Consider the following 17,403-nt stretch of genomic DNA (forward strand, 5'->3'; position numbering starts at 1 on the left):
GATGTCATGCTCAACCAAAGACAAAAAGAGAAAACTGGTTTAACTGTATCCTGAAAAATGTCTAATATCTTCACACTGTGTTTTTTTCTTTTTGTCCAGGTTTGGTGACGGCTATGTAGTGACAATGAAAATCAAGGCAGCTAAAGCGGGCTTGTCCCCGGACCTGGAGCCCGTCGAGAGCTTCATGGAGAGCTCCTTCCCTGGCTGTGTTCAGAGGGAGAAGCACTACAACACTCTGCAGTACGAGATCGCCTCCTCCTCCCTAGCAAGGATATTTCAGCTGGTGGTGGCCAATAAAGAGAGGCTCAGCATCGAAGACTACTCTGTTTCCCAGACAACACTGGACCAGGTTCGTATGAGCCAACACAAAGAGGGGAAACGACAGAAGTCTCAACTATGTTTAATAAGTGTGATAGCATTTGTGAATCACATCAGTTACCAATAGCTTATGAAACTACAACTATGTCAAACATTTGTTAAAAAACCCCAAAAATTAACCTAATCTTATATAATACGATTGCATATGAGTGATTTGATTGGCCCCCTTACCCCTTTCTGTGAGGGGGATGAGATTAGAGCTTTTTCACTTTCACCTCTTGTTTGAGATCAGTGCATTATGCATTATGATCCTTTTATGCTTTGGGGCTGTTGAATACGTTCTTATGTTGTAGTAAATCAGCTTGTCTGTCGTACAGGTGTTTGTAAATTTTGCCAAGCAACAGACAGGAGAGGACGAGGACATGACGCTACACAGACGGACAGCAGGTGGAAGAAAAGACATCAAAATCTCACCAGTGCAGAGGAAAACATGAGTGTGTCACCTTTAAATGTACAAAAAACCACAGAGGTAAAAGGTGTTACTCTGCTGAGCGGTAATATAACTTTTCACATTTCACAAATGAAAAGCCACTTGTAATATTTCACTAGCCAAATTATTTTTTAGACTAGAGACGAGACTGGCCAGTCGCCTGCCAAAGTGACTGGTGCAACAGTTCATTTTTCCAGACACGGACAAACTTCATGAGCCTTTGGCTGCAAACAGTGGTTACGTCCACAGTATTATCACAAAACCAAGCATGTCTGGCACATTACGTAGACTTGATATCATACATGTTGACAGCAGAAACTGGTATAAGAACATCAGGTTCTATATGGAAAAGAAATATTTTTGTTTTGACTGGCTGGCTTGTATAAATTTGTACATATTGTATGAGTAATGAATACTTACGCACCTTAGAAGCAGTATTTTTTTATGTTTACATCAACACGCACCTCAGTTTTATGTGGCATATGTGAACAAATGTCATTTAATGTTGGTTGTTTTGTTTTTTTCAACACATATTAACTGTTGCTTCAATTCTTTTCAGTCATTCACTGTTGTACATTTAAGTATTTCTCTGTCTGCTGTGTTTCATACATTGCCATGTTACATCGTTCTCCAATGTCGGTACAAAATAGCGCAAAATATTCCTCAATAAATTTGAGAAAAAAATTAGATGAATATAGCTGTAGACAAAGAGGAATATATTTTGTAGCTGACCAGGTAAAATGCTTCTATTTTCTGCTTTATCGTCTGCACAGTGTTGACTAGCTAATTTGTACTGCATCATCAGTCCCAAATAAAAGCAAAGTTTCATACTGTACATGTGAAATGCAGTATTTCTTCGATATATTTCTCAAATATTTCAGCCTTCCCTTGCTTCTCTTAAAGCTGCAGTGGACTATTCAGTGAGAAGATGAGTTGAAAGGCGTTTCACTCCAGTGACCTACAATAACTCCACTGGCCTCCATTGAAAAGCTAAGAAAGATACTGCAGGTCAGTGGAGTGGCTGAGAGATAGCGTTGCATTGAGGCCAAGGCCTCGCTGTGCTGAGTGGCTTGTCACAACCTGGATTTATCTGACACATAGCCCAATTACTGTACTGCTGCTGCAAGTGGTGGTGTCATTGCCCCAGGCCGCCCACTAGCCTGAATTTCATTGGATACCTCAAAGAAACAGAGGGATGATGGCACTGTGCAATTGAGGGCTTCTAATGAACTCTCTTGTGTGAACCTCATGCTCCTCTCCTGTCCATACGGTCATTTGGATGAGGCTGATGAGCATGAATAGTGTCGCTGTGGGAGAGCAAACTAGTCACACTATCAGGCTGTGAAATGTGACTGTCTAATGCTGAATGCTGGAACAAGCTGATGTTAGCTGTTTTCAAAATTATTAGTGAGCTTAATACTTAATATACTTATACAGTACTTAATACTGTTGATTAGTGAGCTTTACATGCCGGTAGGTTGATACTCATTGTGCTATAAGCTAAACCGATCACCTCCAATTTCCAAGTCTTTCAATGAAAGAAAAGTAATAAATGTCAACATGCTACCAACAGTAACAGTATCTCAAAAACTATCATTGTAAATGTTAACTGAAACCTATTATGTCCTGCATAAACACGTGAACCTTTAGTTTCCCTGGGCCATCAGGCAATGGTCATCTCTGACCCTGCTTAAACACAGTAAAGGGACCTAACAAGAGGTGAGTAGTGTGATCAACCATCAGGTCAACCATCAGGCCATGTCATACATCAGTGAACAGCTCCCTCTTCATGCTCTAATTGTGGCAAAATGTTATTCTAGCAGAACTGTGGCAAAATTGTTGACTTCAGACTCTCGGCTCTCGCTGCTTTATTTTTTGACCCCTCTACATCACCTCTATCATGAGCTAAATGCCTGAAATGTTCATTTGACTGTGTTAAAGTGAACATACACTTGCAGTACGACATCTGCAAAAGGAGAGTGAAGTGAATGTGACCTCTGTATATTACACGTGCAAATATAATTATGATTAATTTGCTGGCGCAGTGTAATTTATTGAGATTTAAATTGATGCAAAACTGACTAGCACATTATTTTCATTAGCAAAAAGAGAATCACCTTTTATAACAAACAGTGTAGTGATACCAGACACCCTGCTTTGGATCAGGTATATTGTCCTGAGCTGAAAAGTCTCTGTCCCTCTTCCTTGATCCATTTGGTGACTTCAAATTAAAAATGTTCTCAAACGCTCTCATGTAAAACGCATTGAGTTTCTCTCCGTGCTGGATGTTGGATATAAACAAAACTGACGTGATGTAATACGGTATTGATTTCTGCTTACTGAGAGAAATACCTCACGGAGAACTCGCCCACATGAGCGTCTATAAAGGCATTAATTAAATCATATAAGTCAACAGCTAGAGATGACCTCCAACAGCTTCTTGATATGATGGGATCAGCTACAGTATCTGTTAAAAAAAAATGGCACTGCCGTTTGCACACACAAGCCGGTGAAAACAGTTGTTTGGAGGGCTTTTGTCAACTCTGAGAAAACTGACTCAAACTAAGGAGTAAAAGTCAGAGCATCTGGACCACTGCTGCCTTGATTTAAATCATCTTTTCCTTATTTGTTGTTATGAATTCACAAGTAACAATTTATGGTTTGCAAGGCGTATCTGTGTTGATTGTTAAGTATGCAACATTGATATTTTGGTAATTCTATGCTCAGTCTCAGAAAATATCACAATAGGAGCACAACTGGTTGGTTAAATTACTCCGTCGCATACAGATTAGAGTAAAAGAATTCAAACACTTTTGGCCAATTTGTGAATGATGAAGTGAGAAAGGTTGTGATTTCAAACAATGACTAAGGGCAACATTATACAAGTATTGCAATAGATTTTAAGCTTTCTGTGTGAATTGTCAAAATTGAATTGTGTTACAGCCGGAGTGACCTCCCAGTCCAGCTTTATAAGGTGTTCAATCTTTAAAGATTAGCTATGATCATGTTGGAAGCTGCAATGAGATAAAATGTTCATTATGGTCAGTTAATTATTGTGGGTCAGTGTTTTTTTATGTAGGGAATAAATCAGAAACCTTTGTTTCATTACTTTATTGATAAGTTATAGTTTGCATAGAAACTTAGTTCAACTTTTAATCCTATTGAGTGAGTGATGTTTAAGTTCTTGGTGAAATGTTTCGGACTTTTTTCTGGGTCAGAACATTTAATACTTTTTAAGTCCGTATTTAGCCTGTGAGCCAGAGTGGTGGATATGTTGGGTCACAAGTTTAATTGAGGTCATGGTTGAAGGATGGAGTCAAGAGAGGTTACTTGTGCATCAAAACAGAGAGCGGGCACAAAAATTAAGGTCTGGATGAGAAGCAAAGTTGCTGTCTAAGTATGAGCCAAACGGGGGAAAATTGCGAATGAAGGTTGGCATGTGTTATAATCCGATGTGTGTGTTGTGTGAGTGACTGAGACAGAGAAAGAGGAATTCAGATTCTGTGATGACACAGCTATACAAACCCTGCTCATAGACAGGGACCACTGGTCACTGGTCCAATTCACCTTTTGGGTGCTCAGACAGTCGCCTCTTCCTCAGCACCAGCGAGGCGAAGGAGATCATCTTTGACACCCGCAGTAAACTCAGTACCCTTCATTACCCTTCTTCCATCAGTGGCCAGCTAGTGGAGATGAACATTAAGCTGAGCTTTGATCGCCACATCACAGACATCCATAAACTCTGCCAACAAAGACTCTCTGCCATCCTCAAATTTAGGGCTTCTCTCCTATACCAAACTATTAATTAACCCGTCCTCCTGTACTGCGCTGGCTGCTATTTCACCATGCTCACCCTCACCAGTAGAAACAAGCTCCAGAAAATCGCTAACATATGTTCTAAAATAATTGGTTTCCCCGCTCCCAACTTGCCAGCCCTCAATGACACTGCCACCCCTGCAGAGCACTGACCACAGGACATGACCCCTTCAATCCATGCTTCACACACTTTGGGAGGAGTTTTGCACCCTCAGCTTTCAGGGCTTTAAATAGCCTGGGCACACTGTAATAGACTCGTGTTGTTTATGTAGAGGGCAGTAAAGGATGAATCTGAATCTGAATGTACAACATCAGAAAAAGGTGTTGAATGTTGAGTTTACATTTAGTATTCAATCGCTGTGCATTCAGACAGCTTGTCATATAGAGGGCTGCAGTTTCATCTGTGAACCGCATAATTTGTTGTGTGTCACTCGGGTTGAAGTGGGAAAGATCTGGAGCATATCTAGCCTGCAAATAGTAGATACAGTATAGCAAAAGCTGGCTGGCCATCTGCACTCACGAGTAAGACATTTCAGGTAATGCATAGCTGGATTTTACAATATTGTTTTGGATTTGTCCAAACCTGCTATGAAATGGGACATGTTTACTGAGAGAGGCACAGTGAAAATTTGCTACTCATCTTTGTGTTAAATTAGTAAACTCTATGGCATTGTGATGGACATTTTTACTGCTTTCTGATGTTGTACAGGCCAAACGTTCAGAATATAAATGGCAGATTAGTTGATTGGGGGAAAAAATATTATTTGCAGTCCTATTAGGAATCAACTGATATTTTAACTGCTTTCATCTCTTACTCTGCAAATGACAGTTCAACTGTTTTTAGCAATTAAACTTCAACTGACAATTTCACTGCCTTCATTTCTTATTCATTAACTGCGAGTTCATCTGCTTTCAGTGAATACACTCCACCTGACATTTCAGCTCATTTTAATGTTCACACTTCAACAGACACTTCAAACCATTTCAAGTCAAGTCAAGATCTTCACAGATGAACAAAAAAAAAAAAAAGGTAGACACTTCAACTTCCAGCATCCCGTTTCATTTATTCATCTTGCACTTTATACACTTGAGGCGGCATTGATTTCTTCCAGGGCTTCCACTTCAACTTCCACTTCCAGCAGTGCAACTATGCATCATTTACATTCTTTTCAGTGCTTGAATTTCAACTGAATCTTTAGTTAAAAGCACGCTTGAACTTCACTTGGCTCTTCCACTTTAACTGCCGTTTTAACGTCTTTCACTTCATACAACTTACATTTTTTCAGTATTTCTGCTATTTCAAATATTTCACCTCCAAAGTTTGAGCAGCGCGGGTATAAATAATCATTATTCTCATTGTGGGCTGCATAGTATGTATATAGTACATACAGTATTGCTGAACTATACTAGTATTGGTGACAGAGGCACAGTAATGTAAGGAAAATAGTTGAGCACATATTTGTCTAAGCCCTACTGGTCCACAGTGTTGTAGAATCAGACAGCTTGGAGAGGAACACACCCATCGATAAAGTCTGCACTAAACAAAAGCTCAGCTGTTTCCTAAATTAGCCAAATCATGGTATTTTCCCTGAGAGGGCAGGAAACATCAATCTTTGTTGATAATTGATCAGTTACTGTACTGACTGAATCAAAGGTGTGGATGTAGATAGTTTACAATGAAAGAGCAGCATGACCATCATTTTGTTGTCCAGTAAACTGCGGGATACGACGGGGGATGAGCATTTATGTATTTATGAGAGTTAGCTTGATGACTGTTGTCAAAGTTTAATGTAGGTTTGAAAATGTTTCTGTCCTGCCTGTGACCCAGAAGCAACCACACGAGGGCAGTAAGTTTATTAAAATACCTTGGTAATATCTTGTGTCAACAAAATAAAGCATCTCTGCTGAGGCATCCCTCTGTCATCTACTCAGTTCTGTGCCCCTAACCTTCAGGAGGTGTGTTTGAAGTCTGAGGGATGTGTGGGCTCATAGAAGGAATTGTTGATCAAGTCTGCTTTTTAAAGTGCATCAGAACCGTGCAGCCAGCCTGCATCTTCTTGCTTTGTGCAGAAACTGCAGGAGCCGCCCTTGAGAGATCTTGAACAAATATCTCTCTCTCCCCTCTCACGCCCACACACTATTATTCATGCTACACAAAATGTACTCGTGAAACTCCGAAACCATAGAAAAGAAATATGATGCTGGCTTGATCGTCTGTTGTTCGCACTTCAACACTCCCACTGGACTTGATCAACAAGTAAACAATATCGTATGCTCCTTGGTAATTTGTGGCAAAGAAAAACCAGTGGAATAATTTGTGGACTGATTTCTTAATCAATTGTAATATATTTATGGTGAACTTGTCTTTTCCATCTTCTGTAGTTGGACTCTCTACTTGCCTAAACTCGAGACACTTTGTCATTTGCATTTTGAGTGCATACTGTAGATAAAAAAAAATACAGGCTCAAAATGAAGTCACTTGAGACTTAATGGAAGAAATGAAGTTCTGCTGAAGGATTAAATTTGTGAGGCAAAAAAGGGACAGAGAAAAAAAAAAAGTTTCTGGATTTGGTATCAGTAAAGACATCTCAGCATAACTTGAGAGTAAGCTGATTTTGTTGGTCTGGATGTGTGGGCATGTGTAGGCCTCAGGGACTGAAATAAGCCAGCGCTAATCAATAGTAGAGTTGACTCATCATTAGTTTGCCATTACTGCACTCTTGCTGATGTGAATACCAACTTCCTACCAAACTCTTTAGGCTATCATTTATCGTGGCACACTGTCAACGTTTTCACAAGTTTGACTCGAAAAAAACTCAGGTGCCGCCAATTCAGTGTTTTCCCAAGGTGTCTCATCAGTGCAGCCCGGTATGCAGAAACGAAAAATCCTAAGACAGAATGCACTCGCTTTTCTGCAGTCATGATTACAATAAATCTCAAGCCAAGGTGCCGTGGTGATATAGTGAGCCATTAGAGATATGACAAATACATTCATTAGCTTCCTCCCTGCACCTCAGCTCCATGCTGTTACTCCCTGGGGTAAGTGTGGATAACTTTGTTGTTGCCTCTAAAGGCAGTGGTATCGACCCCAGGGGTAATAGAGGAGAAGATGATTGAGGAAGATGGATCGACATGGCTCACCTTCAAGTGCTATTCTTGGCCTATTGATTATGATTATGAAAAATGTCTGAAAGGCAGGTTGTTTTGTCTCACTTACGGGTCAGGAAAATAAAGATCAGCCGTGAACTTTTTTCTAATTGAATTCTGCACCGGCGTAAAATGTCTTTGTGCAGTGTGCCACATAATTCTTAAAAGTGATGTTTGAGTTAAAGGCTTAGAGCAAAAATAAATACATTTTGACTGGAGGTCTGCAAAGTTGCTTTGGCAAATCAAATTCATTGGGATATTGATAACACAGTAGTTACGTGTCTTAGCTTAGCAAACAACATTAATGAGAAAACTGTACTGTCTTTTTTAACAAGTCTTGATATCAGTGTGGATGATTCAATCAGATTTATTGCGAAGTACCATTATGCAAATTAGAAAATCGATGATTTTGAAAATGGGCGGGAGGGTGGACAGACTGTGGTCACATCGCACGCATTTTATCTCCCAGGAACCATTCGAGCTATGAATGGTAACACAGAGTTTCCCTCCTTTCTTTCTCCTAAAAGTCAAACTGAACTAGTTTTAGCTACGGCATATACATCTGCTCTGTAAATTACATGTCATGTTTGATGATGGCGCCCCCTCGATTTGCATTAATTTGACAGAATACCATTACTTCTCTGTCTATGTACTGTAGATGGAGAACTTATTTCCAAATAGCCAATCAAATAAATCATACAGCAGTAATGTCATCCTTCCATCACAGGCAGATGGTTATGGTCGTGTCTAGATGGCAACCATATTATAATTATTATTATGCGTACAAGATTCATATATGTACTGCTAACCCTAACGCTTACCCTAACATTAACCATAGCCGACCCCCAATCCTTACCATAACCATGACCCAGAGTCCAACCTTAACCTCTAACCCAAATCCTGTTACTAGACGGCAGTGACGGCCAGACAGCAGCTACACATCATAAGAGCCACAGACTACAAAGCACAACCCACATTAGCTCTCCTGCTCTCCTTCTTATATGACTTAAAATCATGAACAAACATCTCATCCTGCACTATTGGCTTGTTGAATGACTAACCAAAAAAAAGTGCTCTACTACTGTAATTTTACAGGCTAGACAGCAAAGCTAATTAGCCGGCTGGTTAGCTGCAGCATGAAAAAATATCACGTCTTGTTCCTGGTGTGGTCCTCACTCCTTAATACCACTGCTATCAACCGGCTGTGTGCTCATGATTACACAAAGTTTGTTTTGTGACTTGTCCCCCTTATAGAGCTGAGCCTGCCAGTGGCTGTCAATCAAACCCAGACACAGACACCTGCTGAGACAGAGCGGGATGATTTTCCTCAAGACCTTTCCTAAGAATAAAAAACTATTGACAAAAAACAGTGACATTAATTTTTACTGCAAAGAGATGACTAAATGTGATTTCAGCAGAACCTCAGCAGATTATTCATCACTGTCACAAGATACTGCCACAGCATCATAGAATATATATTATGTATCAGCTTGTTCCAAATCAGCGCCCAGCATTGTGTACTATATTTTTCCAAACTCAGCATGGCATACTTAGTTACTTTTCCAGTAGAATTTATACACACAGTTTTTCTGCACACCATCAGGTTGTGATGACTGATTCATCTGATGGCAAAGCAATGTTCAGTAACTACCACAATAACTTCTTTAAGACATTATCTAACAAGCAAGTGGTTGGTTGATTAGATTAGCTATCTTAGCACACTTATCTACAGTGTATCACCTAGACACAGTAATTACTTCAGTCCTCCACATTGTGTTGTTACCTGACACAGTCTGAAATGAATGAAGTGAAATGAGGCAATTGTGGATACTGAACTATGAATAGTTTCCTTTTTAAAGGTCAGTCATGCTTCATTTACAGAACATAATGGAATAATTTTCCTGGGGAATACATATGAATCTCGCATGAATGTCTGAATGATTTCATTTTAGATAATTAAAAATTAGAAAGTCAAAACAAGTTACTAAAATTCACCATCCACTCCAGGTTCATTTTGAGACTGGAGTCCAACTAAATCCAGGATAGTTGCTGAGTGACAGCTTTTTAGAAATAGCTGATGTACACATCCACAGTCTGCTTCAATCCGTCCTAATGCAGAACAGGCTGACAGCAAATTTGTCCCACCCAACCTAGCTGGGTGTAATGAAAGCGATATCATCCCTTCTGTAAGCCTCTCAATTCATTGACAATGAGGTTGAATGTCTGCAGTCAGCTTCTGCTGCATCCAACACTAATACAAAATGCCATTTCATTGTTACCATTAACAATGAAATGAGTGAAACAAACTATATGCTTAAATATAAAACTTGCTCTGGTGACGCTTTGAACAGAAGAGTTCCATTTTCTGGGAAACAGGGTTCCTTGGAAGGAGTTTAACAATAATAGATACCACTCTGATGGTGTGTGAAGCTGGAGCCAAGAGGTAATTGGGTTAGCTTAGCATAACGACTGGCTCTGTCCAAAGATGAAAAATACACCTAAAAACTCAGACCTTTGGACTTTTTTGATCCTTTTGATCTTAAGCTAAGCTAAACTAAGCTAATCCTGCCATCTTTAGCTCCATAGCACACAAATAAAGTGAATGGGCATATTTCCTAAAATACAAGCAAGGCTGTGTAAAGATTAAAGATAATGGCACAAAAACACATTTACATACAAATTACAATACTATACAAGTAGTTGAATTCAGTGAGGACGTTTGATGCTCTGAAACAATTCTGAAGGAAGCTTGACACGCTGTTCCCAAGCTAACAACACTTCCCCCACTGCAGTGTAGCAGCAGGGATGAGCTCAGCCTTGTTGAATGCAGAGGGAGTGAGCTTATTGGACCACCTATTGAGTGATTGAATGGGGCATATGACTATAAAATAATTTCCTTTCCTGCCTGAACGACTGTGAGGTGCCATAAGCTTGCTCACAAATTCAGTGATCAGGATGAAGTCAGAGCAATACCAAAGGTCTGTGCAACACCAGAAGAGCATTTGGTATTCAGTCACATTCAGAAATTAAGACACCAGCATATTGACCAGCTTTAACTTTTGAATAAATTTCTGCTCTTTTCAATTCTTATCTCATATAAAGGTAAAACAGAAGGCAACCTTCTTGCTTGAATGGATCTTAGTATATTTCATCTGATGAAAGGTATTGATGTCTGTTTTCACTTACACAATCCGTTTTTCAACTTTTGAGAAAACTGATTTCTGAATGAGCTGACACTAGACTGACCCTGAGAAAATATCCACAATTCTCTCTCTCTCTCACTCTCTCTATGTACACTGTTGCCCATAAAGTTGGAATAAAATGTTTTTTTACCTCTTCTCATGAAATGACAGTGACAATGTGATTTATTCTTGATAAATAAAGTGTATATCTTCTCAACTTTATTGATCAAACTCTTCCAAACATATCACAGTGAAACTTAAACCACAATTAACCTTTGCAAACTGTGTATTCAGGCTTTAACTAAATTGGGGGTATTGAACAATTATTCCAACTTTATGGGCAACAGTGAATGTACTGTATATGTGTGTGTGTGTGTGTGTGTGTGTGTGTGTGTGCGCGCAAAGAAGAGAACACATCCTAGACAATGAGTGATTTAATAAAAGTGCCATATGTCTTTCATCACGCTCCTTCTCCTGCAACGTGAGAGCGCTTTCCTTGAAAGAATAGATCTAATCTAGCTTTACAATACCCACACCAAGGCCTTGCCAGTCCTTGGCACAGATCAATCTCTGAGGCCTGAGTAGGAGAAACTTAATGTGAATGAGGGGCCTATGCCTCGACGTGCTCAGGCTGTCAGTCAAAGATCTCGGTGCACCTGCCCTGACAACTATAGAAGCTAACATCCTGAATGGTTATAGCAGGACCTGTCAACTGCCATCCCTTTATCTTCCGTTGACCTCATAATACCAAAATTACTGAGGATGGCTGAAACCCAATATGTGTGAATATGCACAGTATTTTAAACTGCACAAGTCCAAGTCAGTTATTATACAACCTCCTTTGGGTGTAAGATGAAGTGAAAACTTGCGAGTCATTAACATGGTAATCTTGCCTATCATCCATCCGATATGACATGAACATCGCCTTCAATTTAGCGCAAAGTTGTCACAAAACAACGATTTAAGAGAAATGAAAGCATAAATTTGGGGTGACATTACTTTGTGTGTGTACAAACCTCAGTTATGCACCATAATGTTTCACATAAAGTTGTTGCTATACTGCAGGTATTTAGCTGACACCCTCACCCTGAGCAGTTTACAGAATGTCACAGTTTAATCAGCTTAAATGCACGGAAATGTTTTATTGGTGGAATAAAACATTTTTTCACTAAATCACGGCTCTGTTTGGATGCCTTGAGTTAAATGCCACCGTCAGCATGCTAACATGCTCACTGTCTCAGTGTTAGCAATCTGATGTTTAGTAGATACTGTTTACCATGTTCACAATCTTATTTTAGCATGCTAACATTTGATAATTGGCACTGAACACCAAAACTAAACAAGTCTAAATATTTGAGAAACCAAAATAAATGTTTGACCTGATGGTGGTGCTAAATGAAAAGTCAAGACAATCACCAAAAATATTACAATTCACCCTTAAGAAAACATACATTTCTGCACCAAATTAGATGGAAATGCATCCAAAAGTTGTCAAGGTATTTCACTCAAAAAATTAAAAATAAATAATATCAATCTCATGTAGGTGTTGAGGGAAATCACTAAAGTCAGTAGAATTCATCCTCTGGAATATATGAATGTCTGTAAAAAATGTTGTGTCAGTCCACTAGATAAGTGAATATATGATCTGCTGGTGGCACTTGAAATGGGCATTATTGTCAGGGTTCATTCTCTGGGCACCACAGCGATCCGTCCAATAGTTGTTGAGATATTACGGTCGGGACAAAAACGATGGAGTGACCTCCCAAATGACAGGCCAGTCGCTATGCCTGCCAGTCGATTTGGGAGTGATAGCAGGTTTCAACATTTCTCAGTCGTCTTTTTTAATTACTTGTACGTTTAGATCATGGATATCTTTTAGATAAACCCCTTTAACACTGGTCTTAAGCATCTGCAGCTGAACAGCCTATGAATTAACCAACCTTGCAATAGAGCAGAACAAGGACTTGCAGGCCCTGGTTTGAAAAATAACATCCCAAGGTACTGTGCTGTTTTTAAACCACAAGTATTGAAAAGCAACGACAACTGAGCAGAACAAGAAGTAAGTGCACTGTATTATGTGACTTTGTGTTTAAATGGTATTGTCATGTGTGGGCAGAGCATCTCATTGTAAATCTGAAGCCAAACTGAAGCTAATAAAAAAGGATGGATTGCTGTAACCTGAGTCAATACAGAGTCAACAAGTCTGGGCTGTGACAGGTTTATTGAGCCCATTCATTCAGAAAGACGAACCCTTAGCTGCTGTGCACACAGATAAGGGATGATTGCAGAGGAGGGCGGCCAAATACAGAAACGCAAATCTGAGAACAAGTGACATTCAAAATTAACACAATTTCAGTGGAGCGATGGCGCGAAGGTCAGAAATCTCTTATCTCTGCATCTTCATTAATTATACGACTTTGTTGAATACTCGATTCTGATTGGTCAGCTATTATTGATATAATTATTGTTATTTCTGTATAGCAGAGCATTGCTATGTATAACAGACTGTTGCTATGGATGCAGTTCTGATAGTGGAATCAATAGAATAATTTTTAAGTCAGTATTTTGTGTCGGTTTTTTTAATATGAAGCTGTGTAATAAGCGGGATAATACACAGCGAGCGGCAGTCATCACACGAACCTGCATCACCCAGTCAGGGTTTGTTTTGCAATAATAACTGGCTCGCTGTACATTATCCCTTACAAGCCTCCATCTCCATCTATCTCTCTCCATTGACAGGATCTCACTTTCCATCAAAGGCAATTGTCTTACACAAAACTTGATAAATTCAGAAGTACCCTGCTTCTATCTGCTCTACTTCACATCCCACCATGAAATATCTAATACGATCTCGGACGATAACTCCTGCCCCTGGGTTGAGTAATTCAGTTTGGTGGACAGACAGACCAGAGCTAACGGTTGCTTTCATCATCCGTAACAGCTGGAGGGGATGTGACATTTATGCTGCTCATGAGTACATGGTCTTTTAGTCAATAGTTGCCGTTGGAGGAATTGTACACGAATGTTGTGAAGAAACGAGGGGAGGTGCTGAAAGAATGTTCAGCAGTTTTGTTGCCGCTTTGTCTTTTTTTTAGTGTTTGTTTCTTATTTGTTCACGACGTGTTTATTCTCGTATATCTCTAACTTTAGAGGCAGGCCAGTGATTTGATTCCTGCTGCAAAAGTTATGCACTATTTTTGCGATGTGAGGCCATAACTGTCTCCAACTGTTATGATTCAATTAAAGAAAGGTCTCAGAAGATTTTTGGTGCTGACACTTTTAATCTAATCATTGTTTATACAAAGTGTGGTATTGGCCTGCGGTTTTAAAAGCACACAAAAAATTGTTTTTTTAAAGCATAATTTCTAGCGGATGTTGACAAGCTTGAGAAGGCAAATTTCGCCCGATTTTGGGCGCTACAGATAAAACTGATTTGACTTGAGTTGACTATTTGCCAAAGCAAACCCTATTCTGACTTAAGGTTTGCTCTTGCGCAATTCCACTCTGATTATTTATACATTTCCTGCTATATCAATAATACCAGGCACCTCAAAAAGAAGTTATGTGCATAAAAACTTGATGATTCATTTTGAGTTTTAAACATCCACCCACCAGAGCACATTTCATTACAGCTCCTTAAATTGCTGTTTAATTTGTATTCAGTCCACAGGATATTTGATAATGTTGTCTCAAGGAACCTCTATACTTATTTTCCCTACAGTATATTCAGAAAAGTCACAAATCAGCCACAAGATACAACTAATTTGTTCCCTTTTAGTTTCAAGGACTGCATGTATTAAAAGAAACATCTTGCCGTAGGCTAATCAGCTGCACATATGTGGAATTAGCATGAAGCTGTTTCATCCAGCAGACAGTTTCAGGGCCTTAGTAAGACTATTGTTCAGAAAGATGTTCAGTGCATGTATAATCTGAAGAATTTAGGACCCGTGCATCCAGGATCAGCTAGAAAAAAAAAAGTTTTGAATCAGTACATATCATTAAGGGTCGCGGGGGGGCTGGAGCTAATCCCAGCTGACATTGGTCGCCAGTCAATCACAAGGCCAACACATAGAGACAGACAGCCACACACACTCACACCTACGGGCAATTTAGAGTCACCAATTAACCCAACCTGCATGTCTTTGCACTGTGGGAGGAAGCTGGAGTACCTAGGAAAGCCCAAAACCCCACACAGACAGGTTCAAGGCTGAAACCGCACACCTGCCGGCCAGGAAAATTGAGCCAGGAACCTTCTTGCTGTGAGGCAACAGCACGAACCGCTGCATCACCATGCTGCCCTTGAATCAGTACATTGCCCTGTCCAAATTGTAGTCATATGTATTTTGGATTGACTTCTAACATGTGAAAATTAAAACGTGATTCTACTTTTAAGGGTAAATTAAATATGTTTAAAGTTGCTAGCTACACCTTGGAAGCCCCACATGTGCCCCTTCTAACTATTTAAATATTCAGCTCTTTTGCATTATAATGATGTTTCTGTGAATGGGGACATTGGGGATCAGAGGTTGAGAAATATCTTTAGAAATTTATACCAAAAACAACGTCGCGGTGAAGCAAGATTAGGAAAAGAGATTTCGCTCATTCTCAGACAGAAAACAACAATGTAATTAATTATTGTCACTGCAATCAAAGTACAATTTTCATTTTTAGTCATCTGGAAACAAACACAATTATAAAGTGTGACTTACAAAGGCAGTCCTTTGATGGAGGCTAAATCTTGTCTTGTTATTGTCCTGCTTTAAATGTAAAGTCTAAGTGTTCCCTGCCACCAATAGCTGTTAACTTTAATGACTTCAATCACCACAGTTGACTTGTTTTAGAGACATCAGTCTGTGGCTAGAACTGTTTTCCGCTGCCCTCAAACGTGCTTCGATTGCATAAGACAACATCTGACATGATCGAGACTGAACTGATGTTTAAAAGCAACTCCTTCTAACTTCCCCAGTTAGGTTAGAAATTGAACAGGACCTGAAAAACTGCCATTAAAAATACCAATTCTGAGAAACGTGGAAGTGGAAAGATCTGTTATTCCCTGCTCTTTCCCTTTTCTTTTTTTCCTCAATGCAATGGTGATCGTATAAATCCAGCAAGGATCGTTTGAATCCCATTTTAATGCACATTGTTAAGGTGATCTTAAAGGATTAGCTCACAGCTGCCAGGATGATTTATAGCATCTCATACTATAATCTAGATGATAAGAAATACACTTTGTCTTTCAGCGAAAAGGATAATTCACACTTTCCATAGTGTTTAACATATCATTTTATTCTAATCCCTTAGTCTTGGCAAAGCTGGACTGACAGCAAAAGTCATCCACACTGTTGGTCAGCAGATGTTAATGTTTATACTGTAATAATGATGATAAATAACGGTTCCCGGTGGATGCTCATAATATGGCATCAAATGGACCAGAGTAATTACATTTCTCATTTGGGTGTTGGGTAATAGCTCTCAAAAAAAAAAAAAGGGAAAAAAAGTTGCACTGTGTGTTAAGTACGGCCTCTCTTTCATATCTATGCACTGAGTCACACTCGGCATGCTAAATTGGTCTGGGTTTATTTCCTGTTGCGCTGGATGTTATTAGCAATAGCTGACAGGAAATAAATATGAACCCAAGCTGTTACCTAGCAACATAATTCGAATGAACAGGGACAGGATGATCCTTAGTGTTAACATCCCGTCACTGTTCAGTTTTTACAGAGGTTTCCTTTTAGCTTGCTTGCTTTGAACTGGGCATATTAAGTCACTGAATGTTGCGTTTAACTAATTTCATTGGGGTGGCAGCACTAGAAACAAAGGAGAAAACAACTCATTCTGGCAGGACATCCAAGGCGTATCATGTCGTGTCAAGCGATCACTACCATATCCTCTTATCTTACTGCACTGATTTGTCTGTTTAAAAGAAATTACCCGCTCTTTATTGTTAACGAGAGGTGCCTCCACCCTGGCATCCGCTTGCTTTTCCACTCTATCTGTGTACATCCTGGAGTATCTTTATTTAGAAATCAATTCCTGCTGCGGATTTATTATCTTTAATGCTCCCTGCGTGTTGTTTGACGTGTAGCTGTGTATTCCATGCTGCTATGTTGTATTTCTTCTGCAGGGATCATCCCCCCCAAGAGCAAAGCAATGCTGTATGCTTCGTCAATTCTGGTAAGAATCTAATATTAATACAGAAAATAGATAAAGATATAGATAAAGCTAAAGCTACAATATGCTATAATTTACAGAATGGTTTCTCTAACTGTGTGCAGTCGGGGCTATAAAATGGTCTGGAAGTTGTTTAATCATTACTCAAGCAAATTAATATTCTTTCTACTTCACTTAGAAAACTTGGCTTCACATTTTTCTTTCTAACATTAAATATTCAGGACTAAATGAGCAACAAAGTTAAAGTTTGGGGAGAACTGGAATTATCGTTTCACAGTT

General features: G+C 39.4%; 1 protein-coding gene across 1 annotated transcript in view; it reads left to right on the plus strand.

The window, feature by feature from the left end:
- Positions 1-1,306, plus strand: part of LOC139214812 (retinal-specific phospholipid-transporting ATPase ABCA4-like) — a 34,060-nt gene extending 32,754 nt beyond the window's left edge. The window contains exons 48-49 of the mRNA XM_070845738.1: positions 100-349; positions 696-1,306. Coding sequence (XP_070701839.1) covers positions 100-349; positions 696-812 — 367 coding nt within the window. The 3' untranslated portion in view covers positions 813-1,306. The remainder of the gene's footprint in view (positions 1-99; positions 350-695) is intronic.
- The last annotated feature ends 16,097 nt before the right edge of the window (positions 1,307-17,403 follow it).

Source organism: Pempheris klunzingeri, chromosome 15, assembly GCF_042242105.1.
Source record: "Pempheris klunzingeri isolate RE-2024b chromosome 15, fPemKlu1.hap1, whole genome shotgun sequence".
NCBI classification, from domain to species: Eukaryota; Metazoa; Chordata; class Actinopteri; order Acropomatiformes; family Pempheridae; genus Pempheris; species Pempheris klunzingeri.